Source organism: Oncorhynchus masou, chromosome 11, assembly GCF_036934945.1.
Source record: "Oncorhynchus masou masou isolate Uvic2021 chromosome 11, UVic_Omas_1.1, whole genome shotgun sequence".
NCBI lineage: Eukaryota > Metazoa > Chordata > Actinopteri > Salmoniformes > Salmonidae > Oncorhynchus > Oncorhynchus masou.
In genome coordinates, this window is record NC_088222.1 from 27,936,321 (window position 1) to 27,959,531 (window position 23,211).

At 38.8% G+C, this 23,211-nt stretch overlaps 1 protein-coding gene across 1 annotated transcript; it reads right to left on the reverse strand.

The window, feature by feature from the left end:
* Positions 1-15,532: 15,532 nt before the first annotated feature.
* On the reverse strand, positions 15,533-21,587 carry steep1 (STING1 ER exit protein 1). Its single transcript, XM_064977996.1, has 7 exons — positions 21,348-21,587; positions 20,513-20,630; positions 20,252-20,293; positions 19,738-19,882; positions 19,070-19,159; positions 18,766-18,858; positions 15,533-16,070 (listed from the first exon to the last, which is right to left on the reverse strand). The coding sequence occupies exons 1-7, from the start codon at positions 21,469-21,471 to the stop codon at positions 16,008-16,010; spliced, it is 675 nt and encodes a 224-aa protein (XP_064834068.1). The 5' UTR covers positions 21,472-21,587; the 3' UTR covers positions 15,533-16,007.
* Positions 21,588-23,211: the final 1,624 nt, after the last annotated feature.

A 23,211-nucleotide genomic window follows, 5' to 3' on the forward strand; every position in this document is an offset into this window, starting at 1 on the left:
GCTTCAGCATATTTGATCATTGTGAAAGGGTTGGATTCTACAGCCATACAGTGCCTTCAATTGAGATGTTTTTGTCACTGGCCTACACACAACACCCCATAATCTCGAAGTGGAATTATGCATACAGTACCAGTCAAAGGTTTGGACACACCTACTCATTCAATAGTTTTTCTTTGTACTAGTTTTCAACATTGTAGAATAACTATGACATCAAACTATGAAATAACACATGGAATCATGTAGTAACCAAAAAAGTGTTAAACAAATCTAAATATATTTTTATATTTGAGATTCTTTAAAGTAGCCACCCTTTGCCTTGATGACAGCTTTGTAGACTCTTGGCATTCTCTCAACCAGGTTCACGAGGCAGTCACATGGAATGCATTTCAATTAACAGGTGTGCTTTGTTAAAAGTTAATTTGTGGAATTTCTTTCCTTCGTAATGCTTTTGAGCCAATCAGTTGTGTTGTGACAAGGTAAGGTTGGTATACAGAAGACAGCCCTATTTGGTAAAAGACTAGGTCTTTTTCCAAATAGCGTCATTAAAATAACGGGATCGGTGTCCATTCCATGGGATGGTTGAGCTAACATAGGCTAATGCGATTAGCATGAGGTTGTAAGTAACAAGAACATTTCCCAGGACATAGACATATCTGATATTGGCAGAAAGCTTAAATTCTTGTTAATCTAACTGCACTGCCCAATTTACAGTAGCTAGTACAGTGAAATAATACCAAGCTATTGTTCGAGGAGAGTGCACAATTTTGAACATGAAAAGTTATTAATAAACAAATTAGGCACATTCGGGCAGTCTTGATACAACATTTTGAACAGAAATGCAATGGTACATTGGATCAGTCTAACACTTTGCACATGCACTGCTGCCATCTAGTGGCCAAAATCTAAATTGCAGCTGGGCTGGAACAATACATTATGGCCTTTCTCTTGCATTTCAAAGCTCATGGTACAAAAAAAAGAATGGTTAGTTTTTTCTTTGCATTATCTTTTACCAGATCGATTGTGTTATATTCTACTACATTCTTTTCACATTTCCATAAACTTTAAAGTGTTTCCCTTCCAATAATATACATATCCTTGCTTCAGGGCCTGAGCTACTGGCAGTTAGACTTGGGTATGTTATTTTAGGCCAAAAAAATGTTAAAGGGGATAATCCTTAAGAGGTTGATTTAAGACATGAAGGTCAGTCAATACGGAAAATTTCAAGAACTTTTAAAGTTTCTTCAAGTGCAGTCGGTAAAATCTTCAAGCGCTATGAAACTGGCTCTCATGAGGACCGCAAAAGGAAAGGAAGACCCAGAGTTACCTCTGCTGCAGAGGATAAGTTCATTAGAGTTACCGGCTTAAGAAATTGCTGCCCAAATAAATGCTTCACAGAGTTCAAGTAACAGACACATCTCCAAATCAACTGTTCAGAGGAGACTGCATGGATCAGGCCTTTATGGTCTAATTTCTGCAACGAAACCACTACTAAAGGACACCAATAATAAGAAGAGACTTGCTTGGGCCAAGAAACACAACCAATGGACATTAGACCGGTGGAAATCTGTCCGAGTCCAAATTGAGATTTTTGGTTCCAACCACCATGTCTTTGTGAAATGTGGAGTAGGTGAACGGATGATCTCCGCATGTGTGATTCCCACCGTAAAGTATGGAGGAGGAGGTGTGATGGTGTGGGGGTGCTTTGCTGGTGACACTCTCAGTGATTTATTTAAATTTCAACTACACTTAACCAGCATGGCTACCACAGCATTCTGCAGTGATATGCCATCCCATCGGTTTGCGCTTAGTGGGACTATCATTTGTTTTTCAACAGGACAATGACCCAACACACCTCCAGGCTGTGTAAGGGCTATTTGACCAAGAAGGAGAGTGATGGAGTGGTGCATCAGATTATCTGGCCTTCACAATCACCCGACCTCAACCCAATTGAGATGGTTTGGGATGAGTCGGACCGCAGATTGGAGGAAAAGCAGCCAACAAGTGCTCAGCATATGTGGGAATTCCTTCAAGACTATTGGAAAAGTATTCCAGGTGAAGCTGGTTGAGAGAATGCCAGAGTGTGCAAAGATTTCATCAAGGAAAAGGGTGGCTACTTTGAAGATTATTATTTTGATATGTTTAACACTTTTTGGTTACTACATGATTCCATATGTGTTATTTTATAGTTTTGATGTCTTCACTATTATTCTACAATGTAGAAAATAGTAAAAAGAAAGAAAAATCCTTGAATGAGTAGGTGTTACAAACTTTTGACTGGTACTGTATATATTTAACACATTTAATAAAAAATTAAACCCTGAAATGTCTTGAATCAATAAGCATTCAACCCCTTTGTTATGCCAAACCTGAATACGTTTAGGAGTAAAAATGTGCTTTACAAGTGACATAAGTTGCATTGACTCACTCTGTATTCAATAGTGTTTGACATGATTTTTGAATGACTACCTCATCTCTGTACACCACACATACAAATATCTGTAAGGTCCCTCAGTCGAGCAGTGCATTTCAAACACAGATTCAATCACAAAGACCAGGGAGGTTTTCAAATGTCTTGCAAAGAATATCACTTAATGGTAGATGGGTAAAAATAAAAAAGCAGACATTGTATATCCCTTTGAGCATGGTGAAGTTATTAATTACACTTTGAATGGTATATCAATACACCCAGTCGCTACAAAGATATAGGCGTCCTTCCTAACTCAGTGACCAGAGAGGAAGGAAATCACTTTGGGATTTCACCATGAGGCCTATGGTGACTTTAAAAGATGTAGAGTTTAATGGCTGTGATAGGAGAAAACTGAGCATTGAGTAACAACATTGTAGTTACTCTTCAAGGAATATAAGGAAGCCTGTACCAAATACAAATATTTCAAAAATTGCATCCTGTTTGCAACAAGGCACAAATGTGTTGTTGCAAAAAATGTGGTAAAGTAATTCACCTTATGTCCTGAATACAAAATGTCATGTTTGGGGAAAATACAAATACAATACATTACTGAGTACCACCCTCCATATTGTCAAGCATAGTGGTGGCTGCATCATGTTACAGGTTTGCTTGTAATCGTTAATGACGGAAGTTTTGCAGGATAAAAAGACACAGAATGGAGCTTAGCACAAGCAAAATCCTAGAGGAAAACCTGGTTCAGTCTGCTTTCCAGCAGACATTTGGAGATGAATTCACCTTTCAGCAGGACAATAACTTAAAACACAAGACCAAATCTACACTGGAGTTGCTTAACAAGAAAACAGTGAATGCTCCTGAGTGGCCGAGATATAGTTTTGACATAAATCTACACAAATCTATGGCAAAACCTGAAAATGGTTGTCTCGCAATGATCAACAACCAATTTGGCAGCGCTTGAAGCATCTTTCAAATAATAATGGTTAAATGTTGCACAATCCAGGTTTGGAAGGCTCTTAGAGAGCAAAGGTGCTTCCGCAAAGTACTGACTCAGGGGTGTGAATACATACTTATATTTCAATTTCAAGACATTTTCAAACATTTCTAAAAACGTGCTTTCACTTTGTCATTATGGGGTATTGTGTGTAAGATGGGTGAAATTGAAAAAAAGATTTAATCAGTTTTGAATTCAGTCTGTAACACAACAAAATGTGGAATAAGTCAAGGGGTATGAATACTTTCGGAAGGCACTATGTTCTGCGATAGTGATACAAAACTCCCCTAAAATAAAGTTAGCTGGCTCTAACATTATGCTTTGTTATTCAAACAAAAGAACAACAAATCACATGAAAACATTATTTACATCACCAGAATACAGTACATTCTGCGGGAGTATAGCTCATAAAATCCAGAGAGCTTTAGTGGGAGGGATGGGACAGCTAAAAGAAAATAAACATGCTTCAAGCCCATTCTCTGTGGTCTTCACACGCATGCCAATACTAACAGGGGAGCTCACAATCCTGAGACGACTGCCACGCCTTGACTTGCTCCACAGGCTGATAGGGTCAGCTGAATTAATGAGATCCAGAGAGCCATTTTTACACTGCGTATGCAAATTCATGGCAATATGACATTCTGTTTTTACAGTTTTCCATGCAACCTCTCAGTGCCCCTATAAGAGGTTAGAATAAATCCGCAGAGGGTGATGCGAAGCCTTTGAGAAAACTGTGCAGCATGGTCCGAGACCATGAACTCTAAGATGCAGTGAAATCTGGAAGTCATTTCCATTGCATTTTGGGATTTAGGATGACATGCCCGCTTAATTTCCTTTGAGGAAATACAACCCGCGGGTATAATTATAGCATTATTGCATATACAATCCCATATTGTTTATTCAATACAAATTTAAACACAGCTCTCAAACTTATAATGCCAAGCAGATAAAGAAAGGCCAGGTGGAATTCATTAGGTTGTGGCGCGTCCTCTGCTTTCCCTGTAGATGGCAGAAATTAGGGAATATGATTAGAAGAGACAACGGAAAAGAAGAAGAAAAAAGATTCCCTGTGCAGATATCCTTGAAAATTGTATTTATTTATTTTAATTTTATTTAACCTTTATTTAACTAGGCAAGTCAGTTAAGAACAAATTCTTATTTACAATGACGGTTTACAACCAAAATGAACTGAACACAACGAAAGGAAAAACAAACCTATTTAATGGAGCGATGTGAATTCCAATCACTCTAAAAAATGATAATACAAAAAAAACACTTTCACTTTAACATGTTTATATTCCTTTGTGCATTTATTGGTCTACAAGTTATTAAGAGATTTTAAAAGTACATTGTAATATAACATTTTTTTTAATGAGAGTATGAATGCTCAAGTTTACCTGAGGGAGAAAAATTAAGTGAGCTGAGAAGTTCTTCGTAAGATTGTTTTGCTTTTGGGGTGTGTGTGAAAATAATCACCATGTGTAACAAAAGTTCTTCCCCATCCCAAAAAAACCTTGGTAAAATGTAATAATAACTGTCATGAATAAGCACTAACAAATTGTTTATAAATAATCTACTAATTTTCATGTTGTGTATATTTCATTATGTATAAATGTTTGTATTAAATAATGTTAAAAGCATTCAAATTAATTTATCAAATGTAGAATTATTTATAAAATATTTACTAATTTATTCACATTTTATAAAAATGTATATTGGCTTATTCATGAAAATTATTATAAGGTGTAACAAATCCTTTACTGGTGTTTAGTGTCATGGTGCAGCCACAGCAGTGCCCCGGACCCCTGTTCTGTTGAGCGGCATAACACAGTGAGAGTGAGACATAAAAGGCCTTCAGGTCAAAGCAGTGAGAGGTGCACTTCTGAGCATGCCCTACCATGTGTAAAGTGCACTGAGCAGATGTGGTTCCTGCGCTGAGGTCATGCAGGCTACACGTCTGCCTAGGGAAAAAATGCATTTGAAAAGAAAAAGGTACAAGGAGAAATTATGGCACCCATTAATCAACAAGTTCAATCTAGCCCTGAGGGCGAGATTCCAAAAACATGGTACCTTTTTGAAGGTTGTTGAAAGGGCAGTGGTAAGGGAACACAAGGCATGAGGGTTATTAGGGTTATCATCTAACATTTGAGGACTAAATAAAACAACCGCTAAGGCTGGGGAAATAATCCTCTCTCTGTAGTTTAAATTGACGAAGGCTTTTGTGATTGTTACTTGGTGCATCACAAACAAACTGGATTGGTCCCAACAATTTCCCTTCCTACTAATGTTTCAAATAGCATGAGTAATTGTCAATCCAACCCTAACTACTACTTTTCATGCCCCAAAGTAGCTAAACATCTAGATAATCGCAGTAATTTTATTTTGACTATATATGTTTTGTTTAATCATAGCTGTAAATTGTTGTAAATGTATGTTTATACAGTATAATGTGTTAGATCAGGCTGTTTATTTTATGTACAGTTAAAGTGATACAGCCCTCCTACAGTAATTGAGTTACTACTTTTTTCCCTATCCCACATATACCATTGTAAAAATAGATTATCTGTCTAATATTGCTGTCTCATTTAATGTTCATGTCTGCTCGTAGAGACCCACTTCATGTCTCTGTAGTACCTATATAACGAGTCCTCTGTTGAGCAGTGAGGGTTTGATTACTTTTCCTCTTAAATTCATGTTCCTGTGAAAGATTAATTTCCTCCTATGTGCTCCCACAGTAGATATGGAGGCAGATCATGTTTTCACTTCCATTAGGGGAGCCATCTCATCCAATCATTCCCTCATCCTGATCAGCAGCACTCAGCTAGGCTCCACTAGCAGCTGCCTGGTTCCCTTCTCTATTAACCTGTCATTGTTAGATTGGGTCAGGGAACATACAGTAAAGTATGCCAGTAATGTGTTGACATACATTTATATAGTTCTCTGTTTAGGTACAAACCAGGCTTTATAAAAAATGGCACAGAAGCAGTAAAAGCAACAATTTAAAAATACTGAAATCATCAAATTAGAATGTACCAGTCCAATAATTTATCAAAAACTTTGATATTGCATTCTTTGGCATATGTATAATATTTAATTAACTTTTTAGTTTTAGTTTTGTTATTTTTGATTGCCATGAGTGCATGGTCATTCCTAGCTTCATGGAAATTCCAGGACCAAACTGACGAAATTTAAAACTAGACAAGTATACAGTTACTAGTACAATATATATTTTTCTCTCCCTGTGCCAGGAGTCCAAGCTGATCATTATACATTAGATGTCATAATTGCAACAGTTGAGCAGCATTCTTAAAATGGGGCCTTGTTTCCACTTTAGACTATAGACTTGGTGGGTTTGGCAACGCTTTCCTTTTGTTTTTAAGTTACTGTAGCTAACACAACTCCTCTAACAGAGTGTGCCACAGGGGCAGTCTGGAGCAGGGGACAGAATGCTATTTATTAGCTGTAACAGAAAAACAGGTGATGTCATGTGACAGAGTCAGCGAGGGACATTGCTGCAGGTCAATACAGCCAGGTTGATATATGTCAGTCCCAATCTGAGATTTCACTAACACGTTGTCAGAAAGAATATAATAATTGTGTCTTTCAGTATGGGAGTCCATGGACAGTGCTGTCCCTTCTAAAGGTTTTCCACAAGGGCAGTATTTATATTGTATTTATTACTCATGTCACTGTTTATAGTTTTATTTGTTTTATTTATTGTTGCATTGTTGAAAAAGGGCCCGTAAGCATTTCACTGTTAGTCTACACCTGTTGTTTATGAAGCATGTGACAATAACATTTGATTTGACTTGATACTGCATAAACACGGTGCTTCTTAGCTTCATATACATGCACTGTATGGTCTCTTCATTTTCTAAATGTTAATCCGAGCATGATGTCAAGAAATGTTCCTAAACAAAATGTGCCTTGTCTCTTTAAGATCCCAACTAGGTCGCTAGCAGAGCTTGCATTCCCAGTTTCCCACTGTCTCAGAGGAGCTGATATGATTGGCGCTGATGAGGTCCATTTCACATAACTTAGTTCATGTGGGCCCAATGTCAGGAAGTATCACTTCCACACGAATGCTCCTCATTTGAGAGCACAAAAGGCCTGCCGCTTGAACTTGTAATCCAAAACTTGCATGTCTATTTATTTCAAAATAAACAGTTTGCTTACGTAAGGGGTCCGAGCAGAGTCCTCTCCAATGTTTTTTGTTTCATTGGCAGTTTCACTAGACTACATAGAAGCAACTTTGCTCGGAAAGCTGACCAAATGTTGACCAAATCACTTGTTGTTTTATACAGATATCGGCCTAGTAGCTGTTGTTTGCTAGTGTTTTGCAGTAGGCCTGTGCTCGCTTTTAAAGAGCATTGTTTGTTTGATTGACTTATCTGTTCTGCAGGAGGCAAGGTTTTTTCATGGCATAAAGAATCCACTGCAGGCTGATTAATTACATGGGCAGATAATTGATAGTGTTGTGTGCAGCCAGTCCACCATCCAAACCTCCCATAAGCTGTAGCTAAATTGTGGTTCTGGAGGGCTGGAAGGCAGGTTTCAAAGGACTATGGGGATCTCAGCAGCAAGCCAAATATCAGAAGACATGGCAAGCAGGCCAGTAGATGCCATGCTTTAGTCATGAGTACAGAGAATGTCCATGCAAGACAGGATTTTCAATGTAATTTTAGGGGAACCTCCCATCACTTTGGACTAGGGGATTAATTTTGGGCCAGAAACATATTTAATATCATCAACGACATGATACACATCGTCTTGTAAAATAAAGCCCTTTTGATTTTAGGGTGTAAATCAATGAATAGTAAATGCTCCATTGGGACTTGAAGAGACATCTGCCATGTCTAACAGTCATATGTCATTGCATCCATTGAGTTTCTCTCTGGTTTCATCTCAAAGGCATTCTTCTTTTTTGATATGATACATTCATGGCAATTTAGAAATTGAAGTGCATAATGTTTTGATTTACATAATAGTTTAGTTTGTTGTTTGATATACATCCACCATATTTACATGTCATGAAATAATGCACTATATTTGACAAGATACATGACAATTAAATTATTTTCATCAACAGTGCAATGAACCAGAGCTCAATATATACAGACAGATGAAATGTTACTGTCAAAAGACAGTACGGTGTACTTACTGCATGCAATGACAAAAACTCTCTGTGATTGTAATTCCCCCATTCATTTTGGAATAGGTATAGCAATACACATTGGTATTCAGACAAGAAACCTACTGTAGGCCTATACTTTACAAATTAATTTAACATTAATCAACTTCAATTAATCCGAATTGTACTGCATTTTACTGCAATAGTTGTACTGTAACTGTACTGTGGATGGCTTTACCCCTACCTACATGTACAAATTACCTCGCCTAACCTGTATCCGCGCACATTGTGACCCGGTACCGGTACCCTCTGTATATAGCCTCGTTATTGTTATTTTATTTTGTTACCTAATTCTATTTTTTTACTTTAGTTTATTTTCTTAACTCTATTTCTTGAACTGCATTGTTGGTTAAGGGCTTGTAAGTAAGCATTTCATGTGACAAATAAAATTTGATTTGATACATTAATTTCTACCATCTGACTGAGCGTACATGTCTGTTTACAAAGCCTCACTGTTCAGATAGATAGTGTGTGATAGTGATAACCAGGAACTCACCCTCCCAGTGAAACAAAAGGAGCATGTGATCCCTCCCCCAATTACTGCTCTCTAATCGGATCATAATGCGTGGCCCCTTGGTGAGGCAGGCCTGATCACACGAGTAATGAGAGGATTAATTGTGTATCAACAAGGTGCCCTTCTCGCTTGATTGAGATGTCACCAAGGCTGCAGACTGGTGCTCGTCTGTATTAACCACATCAGTGAGCCATTATATCCACAGGGCAGCATGAGAGAGAACCCCACTGTTCCTGTCTTCTCAATCACCAGCTAGCACCAAGGACAGCACAGCATCATGCATCTCTATTGAGACTTGTTACGCTCAGTTGTTGTGTGGTACTTTATGTGTGGTACTAGATCATTGTATTATAGATATATTACTGTGTTTGCAAATATTGAACAAGGCTTCTTGCCATTCCATTGCTTATGTATTTCTCCTCCAGTCCATATTCCAAGATGCATGAAATGTGCTATTGACTCTCCAAATATATCTCAATGTGACTTTTTTTCTACACCTGAACACTAAGTGGAAAACCGCAGGACTGACATACACCTGGACTGGCCCAATTTTGAGGCAATGACACATCAATGTACATCATTGTACCACTATGGTATGATTTCTGTATTGTCTTCACAGTTTAAGAGCCATTAAAAACAACAAAGACTAAGACTGGAGAAAAGGTTCCTCATTTACTGGGTAAATGCCTGGTTTGTGGTCTCAGTCTGTTGTTACTTAACATGCTGGACTTGCACTTTCGTGGTTTTGAGTTACACACTCAATTCTCCAAACGTGAATAATGCATTTCATGCCATCATTTCCTATATTAATGGCCTAACCCACTTCATTAGTCGCTGTTGAATTGATCTGATATTCAACCTCTAGGTCATGTAGTGTACATGTAATCTCATCTATACATTCTGGTGCTGATATGTAATGCATGCCAATATTGGCAAGATTGCTTGTAGTGTCAGATTTCTCTAAAGTATCACCCCCTACCATTAACACACTGCAGTATCGCTCCACATCGATGATGTGACTATTTCCTGTAATGCAGGATGGATAGAATAAGAGCTGATCTCCCCCAGGGATACAGGGAATAATGGAGGGAGAAAAGGTCAATTAGAAACACATGAAAGTCAGCAGAGCAGAGAACTTCTGACTGAAATGTGGTGCTAGTAGTTGTGCTAGTAGGCTTTAGGCAAAATTATCACAAACACAATAACACTGTACTTTAAATGAAACACGAACTGTATGCAACCGTTTTAATTTTCGTATCATCAGATTGTGAAGAATTATGAATCAACTCCAGGTATACACCATTGTATGAAACATTTTTGCAGTTTAGAACCTATCCAAAATACATTTGCTTTTCAAAGTTAAATTGAGGGCGCTGATCCAAAAATGTTTCCCCTTGAAAATACAAAAAAATGGTAGAGTTATTACTTCAAAAACTCTGGCGCTTTTACCCAAGCAATCAATACAAATTAGGGAACACTCAAGCTTAAATGTTGTTTATAACCTACTTGTGTTTTGAAATGTGCATGCATGCCAATTTTGGGTATGTAATTGTAATAGGACACCGTGCTGGGTACTGATTGCACCCAATCCTGATTTTTTTCCCCCCTGTCATTTAGGATTGACAACACTGTTAGTTGGCCTTGATGTTTTTGAAATTGTGTTAAGTTTCCTATTCCAACATACTGATATTTTGTTTTACTTCATTGCAAAGACTCACTAAAAAAGGGCACTGGTAAACTGAGTAGGCTTACATATTTAATTCCAATGTACATTATTCAATGTACAAACATCTTTCAATAATTTTGCCTAGTTACTTGGCTGGATAACCCTTTGACCACTAAAATCAAACTAAACTGAGTAGTTCCACATCTCCTTGAACAGCCTCATCAATATCCAGAACACAACTTTGACTTAATGCTGCCACCAAGTGGAACTATATGATAAAAGTATGTTGCTTGTCAGCTGCTGAGCAGTTGTAAAGTAGGATCATCATAGTATCATCAACTCCCTCTCTCTACCACACCTGCTGTCTCAACCTCTGAATGCTCAGCTACGAAAAGCCAACTGACATTTACTCTTGAGGTGCTGACCTGTTGCACTCTCTACAACCACTGTGATTATTATTTGACCCTGCTGGTCATCTATGAACGTTTGAACATCTTGAAGAACGATCTGGCCTTAATGGCCATGTACTCTTATAATCATCGCTGGGCACAGCCAGGAGAGGACTGGCCAACCCTCAAGCCCTGGTTCCTCTCTAGCCACAGGGATTCTAGACCTGCATTGCTTGATGTTTGGAGGTTTAGGCTGGGTTTTGTATAAGCACTTTGTGACATCTGCTGATGTAAAAAAGGCTTTAAAAAACAACGTTATTGATTGATAGGATAGTAAAACCCTACGAAGACAATAGATAAAATCTACAATTAGAGAACATAAAAGTGTAATGGTAAAACACTTCTACAAAATGTAGGCTGTAATTCAATCGTAATGGCCTAATTTAGATGTCCAGCTTGGTCACTACAGCAGCAGTGGCTATAAGGTGACAATAATGCATTCTCCTCCCCTCAGCAAGCCCATGTCCTATAAAAACAGATCAATTTAACATACCCCATTAAGTTAGGATGACAGCTTGTCAGTATTGAACACCACAGTTCTTATTTCAACATGCCCCTGTTCCTCCTTATACAGCTGACACTTCTTGCACTCATTATTGCTGGAATAATGATTTATTCTAGGAAAAACTGAGTTATTTCACATATTTGTACAACATGTATGCTAATGCTTTAGATAAATACTGATCTACACATTTCTCTTATTACATGGATGGATGTGCTTCTGTACACCACCAGGTGGCAATCGAGCTCTGTAAACGGTTAATTTGTTTTTGCACATCAACCACATCAGGCAATAAACAAGTTTTACTCTATATGTAGAAACTCCTATTTCCTCTTGGAGAACATCCTACCACTGATGAAAACAGGTTGCTACCAGAACTCTCCTATCCCATAGTGAACAAAAACAACATCAACATCCACACATTTGCACAAAAAAAGAGAGAAGTTTATAAATCTGTCAATATACGTATATTGTTTGATTATTTTGTCAATCATAATAACGTTTTGTAACATTTTAGGTTTGTTATACTTCGGGGATATTTATAGTTGTAGACCTATAGTAAATTCATGCATGTACTGTAACTATGTCCTGTAAATTGGCATGCAATACAGTCTATGACTAAGCCTGTGGTTGTTCTGTAAATAGTGGATAAGATCTGTTCTCAAAAGCAATATTCTCTAAAACATATTTTGTACATCAATTGGGTGCAGTGACTTGGGAATTGGACGATTATTTTCCTTCATCCATACTCTGGTTAACCCTTGAGCAATTATTTTGAGTCCTTATCATACTGCATTCGTTTGCACAGCCAGACAACTTTAAGTGGTTTCAAGAATTAATCAAAAAACCTAAGATTGATTAAATGTAGGGTATAAACCCCTTATTAAAACGCAGCTGCTAGTGTAGTGTAGTAATTTAGACTTGATTCCTGAGTTTTATTTACAACCAGAGTATTGTTACATGCACACAATAATGCGATTAATGTTGATAGATTAATAAAATAGTTTGATTAAAACATGTACATTGGGGCAAAAAAGTATTTAGTCAGCCACCAATTGTGCAAGTTCTCCCACTTAAAAAGACGAGAGACCTATAATTTTCATCATAGGTACAATTCAACTATGACAGACAAAAGGACAAAACAAATCCAGAAAATCACATTGTAGGATATTTTATGAATTTATTTGCAAATTATGGTGGAAAATAATTATTTGGTCACCTACAAACAAGCAAGATTTCTGGCTCTCACAGACCTGTAACTTCTTCTTTAAGAGGCTCCTCTGTCCTCCACTCGTTACCTGTATTAATGGCACCTGTTTGAACTTCTTATCAGTATAAAAGACACCTGTCCACAACCTCAAACAGTCACACTCCAAACTCCACTATGGCCAAGACCCAAGAGCTGTCAAAGGATATTAGAAACAAAATTGTAGACCTGCACCAGGCTGGGAAGACTGAATCTGCAATAGGTAAGCAGGTTGGTTTGAAGAAATCAACTGTGGGAGCAATTATTAGGAAATGGAAGACATACAAGACCACTGATATTCTCCCTCGATCTGGGGCTCCACGCAAGATCTCACCCCGTGGGGTCAAGAAGATCACAAGAACGGTGAGCAAAAATCCCAGAACCACACGGGGGGACCTAGTGAATGACCTGCAGAGAGCTGGGACCAAAGTAACAAAGCCTACCATCAGTAACACACTACGCCGCCAGGGACTTAAATCCTGCAGTGCCAGACGTGTCCCCCTGCGTAAGCCATTACATGTCCAGGCCCGTCTGAAGTTTGCTAGAGAGCATTTAGATGATCCAGAAGAAGATTGGGAGAATGTCATATGGTCAGATGAAACCAAAATAGAACTTTTTGGTAAAAACTCAACTCGTCGTGTTTGGAGGACAAAGAATGCTGTTGCATCAAAAGACCACCATACCTACTGTGAAGCATGGGGGTGGAAATATCATGCTTTTGGGCTGTATTCTGCAAAGGGACCAGGACGACTGATCCGTGTAAAGGAAAGAATGAATGGGGTCATGAATTGTGAGATTTTGAGTGAAAACCTCCTTCCATCAGCAAGGGCATTGAAGATGAAACATGGCTGGGTCTTTCAGCATGACAATGATCCCAAACACACCGCCCGGGCAACGAAGGAGTGGCTTCATAAGAAGCATTTCAAGGTCCTGGAGTGGACTAGCCAGTCTCCAGATCTCAACCCCATAGAAAATCTTTGGAGGGAGTTGAAAGTCCGTGTTGCCCAGCAACAGCCCCAAAACATCACTGCTCTAGAGGAGATCTGCATAGAGGAATGGGCCAAAATACCAGCAACAGTGTGTGAAAACCTTGTGAAGACTTACAGAAAACGTTTCACCTCTGTTATATACCCTTTGTTGGCAATGACAAAGTATTGAGATAAACTTTTGTTATTAAGCAAATACTTATTTTCCACCATAATTTGCAAATACATTCATTAAAAATCCTACAATGTGATTTTCTGGATTTTTTTCCCCCATTTTGTCTGTCATAGTTGAAGTGTACCTATGATGAAAATTACAGGCCTCTCATCTTTTTAAGTGGGAGAACTTGCACAATTGGTGGCTCACTAAATACTTTTTTTGCCCCACTGTATAAATGTTTCCCCTAGCAGTATGCTTAGGGTCATTGTCCTGCTGGAAGGTGATCCTCCGTCCCAGTCACAAATCTCTTGAAGACTGAAACAGGTTTCCCTCAAGAATTTCCCTGTATTTACCGCCATTCATCGTTCCTTCGATTCTGACCAGTTTCCCAGTCCCTGCCGATGAAAAACATCCCCACAGCATATTGCTACCACCATGCTTCACTGTGGGATGCTTTCCTCGGGGTGATGAGAGGTATTGGGTTTGTGCCAGACATAGCATTTTCCTTGATTGCCAAAAAGCTAAATTTTAGTCTCATCTGTCCAGAGTACCTTCTACCATATGTTTGGGGAGTCTCCCACATGCCTTTTGGCAAATACTAAATGTGTTTGCTTATTCTTTTCTTTAAGCAATGGCTTTTTTCTGGCCACTCTTCTATAAAGCCCAGCTCTGTGGAGTGCATGGTTTACAGTCGTGAGATACTCCAATCTCTTTGTTGTCTCTCTGATTAATGCCCGACTTGCCTGGTCCATGAGTTTTGGTGGGCGGCCCTCTCTTGGCAGGTTTGTTGTGGTGCCATATTCTTTCCATTTTTTAATAACGGATTTAAAAATGGGGCTCTGTGGGATGTTCGAAGTTTGATAAAAAAAAATATAATCCAACCCCTGATCTGTACTTCTCCACAACTTTGACCAACCTTTTTGGAGCACTCAGCCTTCATTGCGCCCCTTGCTTAGTGGTGTTGCAGACTCTGGGGCCTTTCAGAACAGGTGTATATATATATATGCTGAGATCATGTGACACTTAAAGTCTACCTGTGTGCAATCTAACTAATTATGTGACTTCTGAAGGTAATTAGTTGCACTATATCTTATTTAGGGGCTTCATAGCAAAGGGGTGAGTACATACACACGCACGCACCACTTTCCCTATTATATTTTTTTCACTTCACCAATTTGGACTATTTTGTGTATGTCCATTACATTCAAAAAAAAACATTTAAATTACAGGTTGTACTAAAACAAAATAGGAAAAATGCCAAGGGGGATTGAATACTTTTGCAAGGCACTGTATGTTATCATGCAACTCGATGGAGTCTTAAACGGACAGTTTGGGTCAGTCAAAGGCAAGTTACTCTACCTGGCAAGGGGCCATCAAAAGTTTCAAACAAAGCAGCACCTTCACCTGCAATTTCTCTAAGGAGTTTAGTTTATTATGATCCATATTAGCTACTGCACGTGCAGCAGCGACTCTTCCTGGGATCCACATAAAACATACAAATACATATTATAGAACAGCTGTGACAAAATAATACACATTGGAATTAATCTCATGTAAGTGTGCATTCCTGTTAAATCCATAACAACCACTTTTCCTGCTATGGTTTCCATATATAGTGCGATAGTACATCAAGCATCAATACTTAATTCAAGCACATTTTATTTCTCAGCTGAATTGACAAATCAAATTCAAAAGAACATTACTGTATGTCACTGCTCCACATTTAATTCTAAATCAACATAACAATTTTCTTACAGTATATAAAACATAGCCAAAATGCTTCATAATACATTTCAAAGGGGCCATAGAGTGCAAATCTCTATGTACATTTGAGTTAAAGTATGTACAACTGTCTTGCTTCTCTCACATCCCACATCCCTCTATTTGAACTGGTTATCGATGAGGGTGCCTTTCATCTTGGTTGTCTTTGCCTCCAGTTCGGCCTGTTGATAGAAATACTTTTTGTATATTAAAAAGGCCAGTGGAGTCAAAATTATATTTTCCTGTGTTTTGAATCATATTGTACAACAGCTGATGAAACTAACACTAAGTCTAAACAAATGTAATCAGTGTTATTTCCTGATAATACAGTCTACACAGGACCTTCTAATCAGCAGGTTTTGCATGGGTGGAGTTTTTGCTTGGCTGGTGACATCACCAGGCGGTATACGTTTTATTATAAACTGGGCGGTTTGAGCCCTAAATGCTGATTAGCCGTGGTATATTACGGGTATAACAAAACATTTATTTTCACTGCTCTAATTACGTTGGTAATCAGTTAATAAAAGCAACATGGCACCTCGGGGGTTTGTGATACATGGCTAATATACCACGGCTAATGGAGGTACCCAGACACCCCGCGTTGCGCCGTGCTTAAGAACCGCCCTTAGCTGTGGTATATTGGCCATATACACCCCACCCCCCCGGGTCTTAGTGTTTAAATAAACCATTAACAAAGAAAGTTCAGAATCTCTGCCAAGCTATTTGTTTCTTTTCGACAATTTGAATGGAAAACTATAACAGTAGGGTACAAAAATGTTACCCAGAAATGATTTGATGGTGACAGAACAGTTGCATTGGGCCAGTAGGGCCTTTGAAAGGAACACATATTTTAACAATTAATTGGATTTCTTGTTTTTTTTTTAAGAACACTGCTTAGAAAAAGGTTAGAATGGCTTTGTATTGCTTCTTACCTTCTCATAATCCAAAAAACATCCATTGACAGGAGATGAAAATTTGTATTGCTAATGTTTCTGCTATTGTTGTTAACTTTGAATAAGAACCAAATTCTGATACAGGAAGTTGCGCGCACACACACACCAGGCTAGTTGGGTTAAAAAAAAAAGCTGATTTGCAGCGTTCTAAAACGTATATTTTATTTGTGGATTTCTATTCCTTTGCTACTGCTGGTATGTAGAGAATATTCAGAAAATATTCAGACCCCTTCACTTTTTCCACTTTGATTAGTTACAGCCCTAATCTAAAATGGACAACAAAAAAATGTCCCCTTCAATCTACACACACTACCCTACAATGACAAAGCAAAAACGGATTCAGAAATGTTTGCTAATGTATAATATATCAAACCATAAATATCACATTTACACAAGTATTCAGATCCTTTACTCAGTACTTTGTTGAAGGACCTTAGGCAGCGATTCCAGCTTTTGAGGCTTCTTGGGTATGACACGACAAGCTTGGCACATCTGTATTTGGGGAGTTTCTCCCATTCTTCTCTGCAGATCCTCTCAAGCTCTGTCAGGTTGGAAGGGGAGTATCACTGCACAGCCCTTTTCAGGTATCTCCAGAGATGTTTGATCGGGTTCAAGTCTGGGCACTGACTGGGCCACTCAAGGACATTCAGAGACTTATCCCAAAGCCACTTCTGCGTTGTCTTGACTGTGTGCTTCGGGTTGTTGTCCTGTTGGAAGGTGAATCTTCGCCCCAGTCTGAGGTCCTGAGCAGGTTTTCATCAAGGATCTCTCTGTACTTTGCTCCATTCATCTTTCCCTCATTCCTGACTAGTCTCAGTCCCTGCTGCTGAAAATCACCCCCACAGCATGATGTTGCCACCACCATGCTCCACTGTAGGGATGGTTCCAGGTTTACTCCAGATGTGACGCTTGGCATTCAGGTCAAAGAGGTCAATATTGGTTTCATCAGACCAGAGAGTCTTGTTTCAGGTGCCTCTTGACAAACTCCAAGCGGGCTGTCATGTGCCTTTTACTGAGGAGTGGCTTCTGTCTGGCCACTCTACCATAAAAACCTGATTGGTGGAGTGCTGCAGAGATGGATGTCCTTCTGGAAGGTTCTCCCATCTTCACAGAGGAACTCTGGAGCTCTGTCAGAGTTATCATCGTTCACCTACCTGAACAAGGCCCTTCTCTCCCGATTGCTCAGTTTGGCCGGGCGGCCAGCTCTAGGAAGAGTCAAGGTGGTTCCAAACTTCTTCCATTTAAGAATGATGGAGGCCACTGTGTTCTTGGGGACCTTCAATGCTGCAGACATTTTTGGTACCCTTCCCCAGATCTGTGCCTCGATGCAATCCTGTCGCCGAGCTCTACGGACAATTCCTTTGACCTCATGGCTTGGTTTTTGCTCTGACGTGCACTGTCCACTGTGGGAACTTATATAGACAGGTGTGTGCCTCTCCAAATCATGTCCAATCAATTGAATTTACCACAGGTGGACTCCAATCAAGTTGTAGACATATCTCAAGGATGATCAATGGAAACAGGATGCACCTGAGATTTTTCAAGTCTCGTAGTAAAGGGTCTGAATACTTATGTAAACATTTATTTTTAAACAAACCTGTATTCACTTTGTCATTATGGGGTATTGTGTTGATTGATGAGTAACACTTTTTTATTTAAAATCCATTTTAGAATAAGGCTGTAACGTTACAAAATGTAGAAAAAGTCAAAGGGTCTGAATAGTTTCCAAATGCACTGTATGTAATTGATATTTGGCACTAGTTGCAGGTTGAAATGTTACATGTATACCTTAAGTGTATGACCAATACATAACAGTTGTATGGTTGTGTACACTGGGTAACTGAGTCAGAAATCCTATTAAGATCACACACTAGGATCAGGATAAAGCTCAAACACTTGACAGGAATGGAATTGGAATCCTTACCAGCTCTTGTAGTCTCTTCTTGCTCATCCCCTTCCTTTCCAACTGCTTCTCAATCACTTTAGCATTCTGGGCATACGAGTCAGCAATTTCTCTCTGAAGAAGACCAAACAAAATGTATTGTATAATCATCTCTACTGTTTCTGAGCACATGTTCTTCCAGCCAGCAACATCATTTTAGGGTTGGGAAAATGACTTGCATGTAATCTTCAGGTTTAAGATTAGGCTTCAGGCCAAAGATTTAATTAAACAATTCAAAATGTAATCTTCAACACACACACAAGAAACACCTTTACTGCAAACCTACCGCCTCAATTTCCTCTTCCTCCTCATCAACGGTAGACACTGTGACAGAGCTGAATTTCCCCATGTCTTTGGTCCTTTTTGTCATCATTACCTGGTATAAGGATGAATAAAAAAAATGCTAAACTCAAGGAAAGGAACATTTGTATCTGATTTTTCCTCATTTAAGTTAAAGCTGTTGGGCTATCAATGAAGCCTGGGGACATAAATGGGATTTCATGTCCTTTTTGTCTGCTCAGAAATACAGACTGGCAGCACAATAGACAAATTTAACACACTAACCCTTCACAGGCCAATTATGTAATAAAAAAGCCATTACTGGGCCTCCCGAGTAGCGCAGCAATCTAAGGTACTGCATTGCAGTGCTAGAAGCGTTACTACAGACCCGGGTTCATTCCCAACTGGCCGTGGCCTGGGAGTCCCATAGGATGGCCCACAATTTGCCCAGTGTAGTCTGGGTTAGGGTAGGGGTTGGCTGGGGGTGCTTTACTTGGCTTGTCGCGCACTAGCGACTCTTTGTGGCGGGTCGGGTGCCAGCAGGCTGACCCTGGTCGCCAGTTGGGCAGTGTGTCCCCTGACACATTGGTGCGGCTGGCTTCCGGGTTAAGCTGGTGGGTGTTAAGGAGCGCGGTTAGGCAGGTCATGTTTTGGAGGACGCATGACTCCACCTACCCTGACTTTTTTAGGAGCCTCTGGCTTTTGACTGTAGACACTGGTATTCCCAATCCCAAGGCCAAACTTGACAACAGCTCCATCAACAATGAATGTAACTGGAGTATTCTTCATTTGGTGTTGATAGAAAAGAAGTAGGCCACACCTGTTCAGAAAGAGACAGAACAAAAGCAGGTCAGCCAGTCCATTTTGAAATGTAACATTTGTATTCTTTTCTGTTCACTCGAGTTTTACTCTTACATTTTCTTTAAAAAATATTGTGTTATATTTATAATTGTGGCTGAGAACTGAGGAGCGGTTCTCAGGGGCTTTGGATGAGGAAAAAAGAAGAGCGGGAGAGAAGAAATAGGTTACATAAAATGTAACTGAACAAAACTTATAAATAATAATATTACAGCGTATAACAATTATATTAGTCTCAAAGTTGATTAAGAGTAGGCTATTTGGCCTACAGTTCAACTGTGAGACCTAAAAATCACTCATATTTAAATTATACTGTAAAAATCAAACTTACTTTCCACATTTCTTGCGATACTGCCTTTCAATTCCCTCTGCCCTGTGATGGAAAAAAAACCAATACCAATCTGCATACGTTTCATATTTTAAGCATTTGTTCAGTAACACATTTACCAACTGAAATTGAGTAGCCAAATACCACAAAGCAATTTTCACATTTGAGATCAAACTGATGAATAATGATATATGAGTGGTGTGGAAGGCTCATCGGCATGATATTTAGATAGTAGACCAAGATGAGCAGTGAACCTTTCAGTACCTTTTTATGTAAACATTCTCATCGTCTTCTACATTACAGAACTTATGTGCATGTTTGGCAGCATCTATTACTCTTGCTTTGTCTCGTGGCCGCATCGGTAGTTTCTCCAGTTGACAGTCTGTAAAATCAAGGGGAAAGAACATGATGGCATGTCAGTTTCGTGTCCTAATACAACACTTGACAAGTCTGCAAAAACAGGCTGTATTTTCTCTAAGGTAGCTCAATATTGTGAAACCATAAGTTGAACTATGGTAAAACAAGACAATATAAAAAGCCTGAAACAACATTCTTATTCACCTCCACTTTATAGCTGGGCATTACGCATCCTAAATAACCCGACACATTGTATGCTTATTCAATACTCACGGGAAATAACATTACACCCTGTAAACAGCGCGTGATACTGATGGTTTGAGGTCAACGAAAATAGATGCACTAAAGGCTGTGGTGTGATTAAATATTTGAAAGCTTTCTCCTGTCTAGGTAACGTTAATTGACTGTGAAAATCCGCAATTTAACTTCCCTGCCTCTTATCAGCCTGTGTAACACATTGGCCGAGGTAGCTACTGTTGGCTAGTGCTAAGCTAACATTTGTGGTGGTGGTAGCAGCTAAGCTAGCTAGCAGCTAAGCTAGCTAGCTACCTAACGTTACCTACCTAGGGCCAAGTTTACCCGGAAAGCTAGCTAGCGCTCTCTATGACATGTTATTCTTGATTAACTAGCTAGCTATAGATCAAATACAGAACTTTATTTTCACAATTTGAATATTAGAGCTAGCCAACGTTTGCTAACTACCATGGCTAGCTAGCTAACTGCTAACTAGTTACCTACTCACCGAGAACCAACACCATTTGCCCACACAGACAATAATAAACATGAAGAGGCTTTTCTCCGTCATCGTATTCCTCTCGATCTCGGGTGTCTGAACAAACAACACTTCGTGAGACGACTTTCGGCATTATTCCTAAAGTTAGCTACTTGAAATTGGGCAAACGGGGTAAGCAAAAAGTCAATAGACAAAAAACGTTTTGCTTTATCTAACAGCGTTAGCATGCTGCTAGCTTGTCGGTTAATGATTACGTAGACCATGTACGTAATATAAAGGCGAGTATAAAAGGTTTCTTGTCCAGCATTCCCGATAGGTGGCAGTGTTGAAGTAAAATAACAACATTTTTTTTCGCTTTGGTACTATTTTCACAAGTACGTGGTACATTTTCACAACTTTTAGTATAAAACTCCAAACTGGTCACACTTGTAACGCAGCCAGTCTTTCATTCAAAATCTGTCATTCATTTGGATTGTAAACACCTCTCACCACACAACAATTAATTCAACATAAGTTTATTGTGAAATGTAATGAGTGGTTTTGGTGATTAAACCAATACACAACATAATGGTATCTCTTCAATTTCGTCGTTTTAACTACCAGTTAATCAATCAATTTCGTTGTTTTAACTACCAGTTAATCAAATAGCAAACAATGCAAGTGTTTCCTTAGAAGTGCTGAAATATGCTAGTACTGTAAATTACACATTCTTAAAATAGTTTTAGCTAGGCAAATCAGTTAAAAACAAATTATTATTTACAATGATGGCCTACCCAGCCAAACCTGGGCCAATTGTGCACTGTCTTATGGGACTCTCAATCATAGCCAGATGTGATACAGGCTGGATTCAAACCAGGTATTGAAGTGATGCCTCTTGCACTGAGATGTAGTACCTTTGACCACTGCACCACTCAGGAGCCCATTAGTCAATACACTTACATTGCCCAACAAAATTGACAGTAAATCTATAATTTTCATAATATCTATTCAATGTGTAATCAATGGTGTGATCAATGAAAACAGTCTCTACAATCATTCATGCGAGAAAAAAACATAATATTCCAGATATAATTGCAACACAGGTGTACTGTCTGTAATCAAATGTAAAAAAAATAAACAAAACAAATTAAAATAATGAAAATAAAACATAACATTTGTTATTGTGAATTGTGAATTCAGTTAGCAACAATGAGTAGTCAATATGTATGGTTATCATACATGTAATTTAGATGTTTATACTATAAAATGTGTTTATACTATACACATTTTATTTCTGTAGTTTTCAAAATCCATATGAAGCCGGAAGTTTACATACACTTAGGTTGGATTCATTAAAACTCGTTTAGCAAACACTCCACAAATTTCTTGCTAACAAACTATAGTTTTGGCAAGTCAGTTAGGACATCTACTTTGTGCAAGGCACAAGTAATTTTTCCAACAATTGTTTACAGACAGATTATTTAACTTATAATTCACTGTATCACAATTCCAGTGGGTCAGAAGTTTACATAAGCTAAGTTAACTGTGCCTTTAAACAGCTTGGAAAATTCCAGAAAATTATGTCATGGCTTTAGAAGCTTCTGATAGGCGAATTTACATAATTTGAGTCAATTGGAGGTGTGTGTGTGGATGTATTTCAAGGCCTACCTTCAAACTCAGTGCCTCTTTGCTTGACATCATGGGAATTTTTTTTAATCCAATTATCCAAAAAATTGTAGTCCTCCAAGTTTCTGGTTCATCATTGGGAGCCATTTCCAAACGCCTGAAGACACCACGTTCATAGGAGGTGTGTTCTGTCTCCTAGAGATGAACGTACTTTGGTGCGAAAGTGAAAATAAAACCCAGAACAACAGCAACAACAGACCTTGTGAAG

Excerpts from the sequence above, each read along its gene's own strand:
- steep1 (XM_064977996.1), bottom strand. The coding sequence starts at position 21,471 with ATGCCGAAAGTCGTCTCACGAAGTGTTGTTTGTTCAGACACCCGAGAT. Across the intron at positions 19,160-19,737 it reads AGGCTCCTAAAAAAGTCAGG|GTAATGATGACAAAAAGGAC; the intron begins GTAGGTGGAGTC and ends TCCTTATACCAG. Across the intron at positions 16,071-18,765 it reads AGAAGAGACTACAAGAGCTG|GCCGAACTGGAGGCAAAGAC; the intron begins GTAAGGATTCCA and ends TTCTATCAACAG.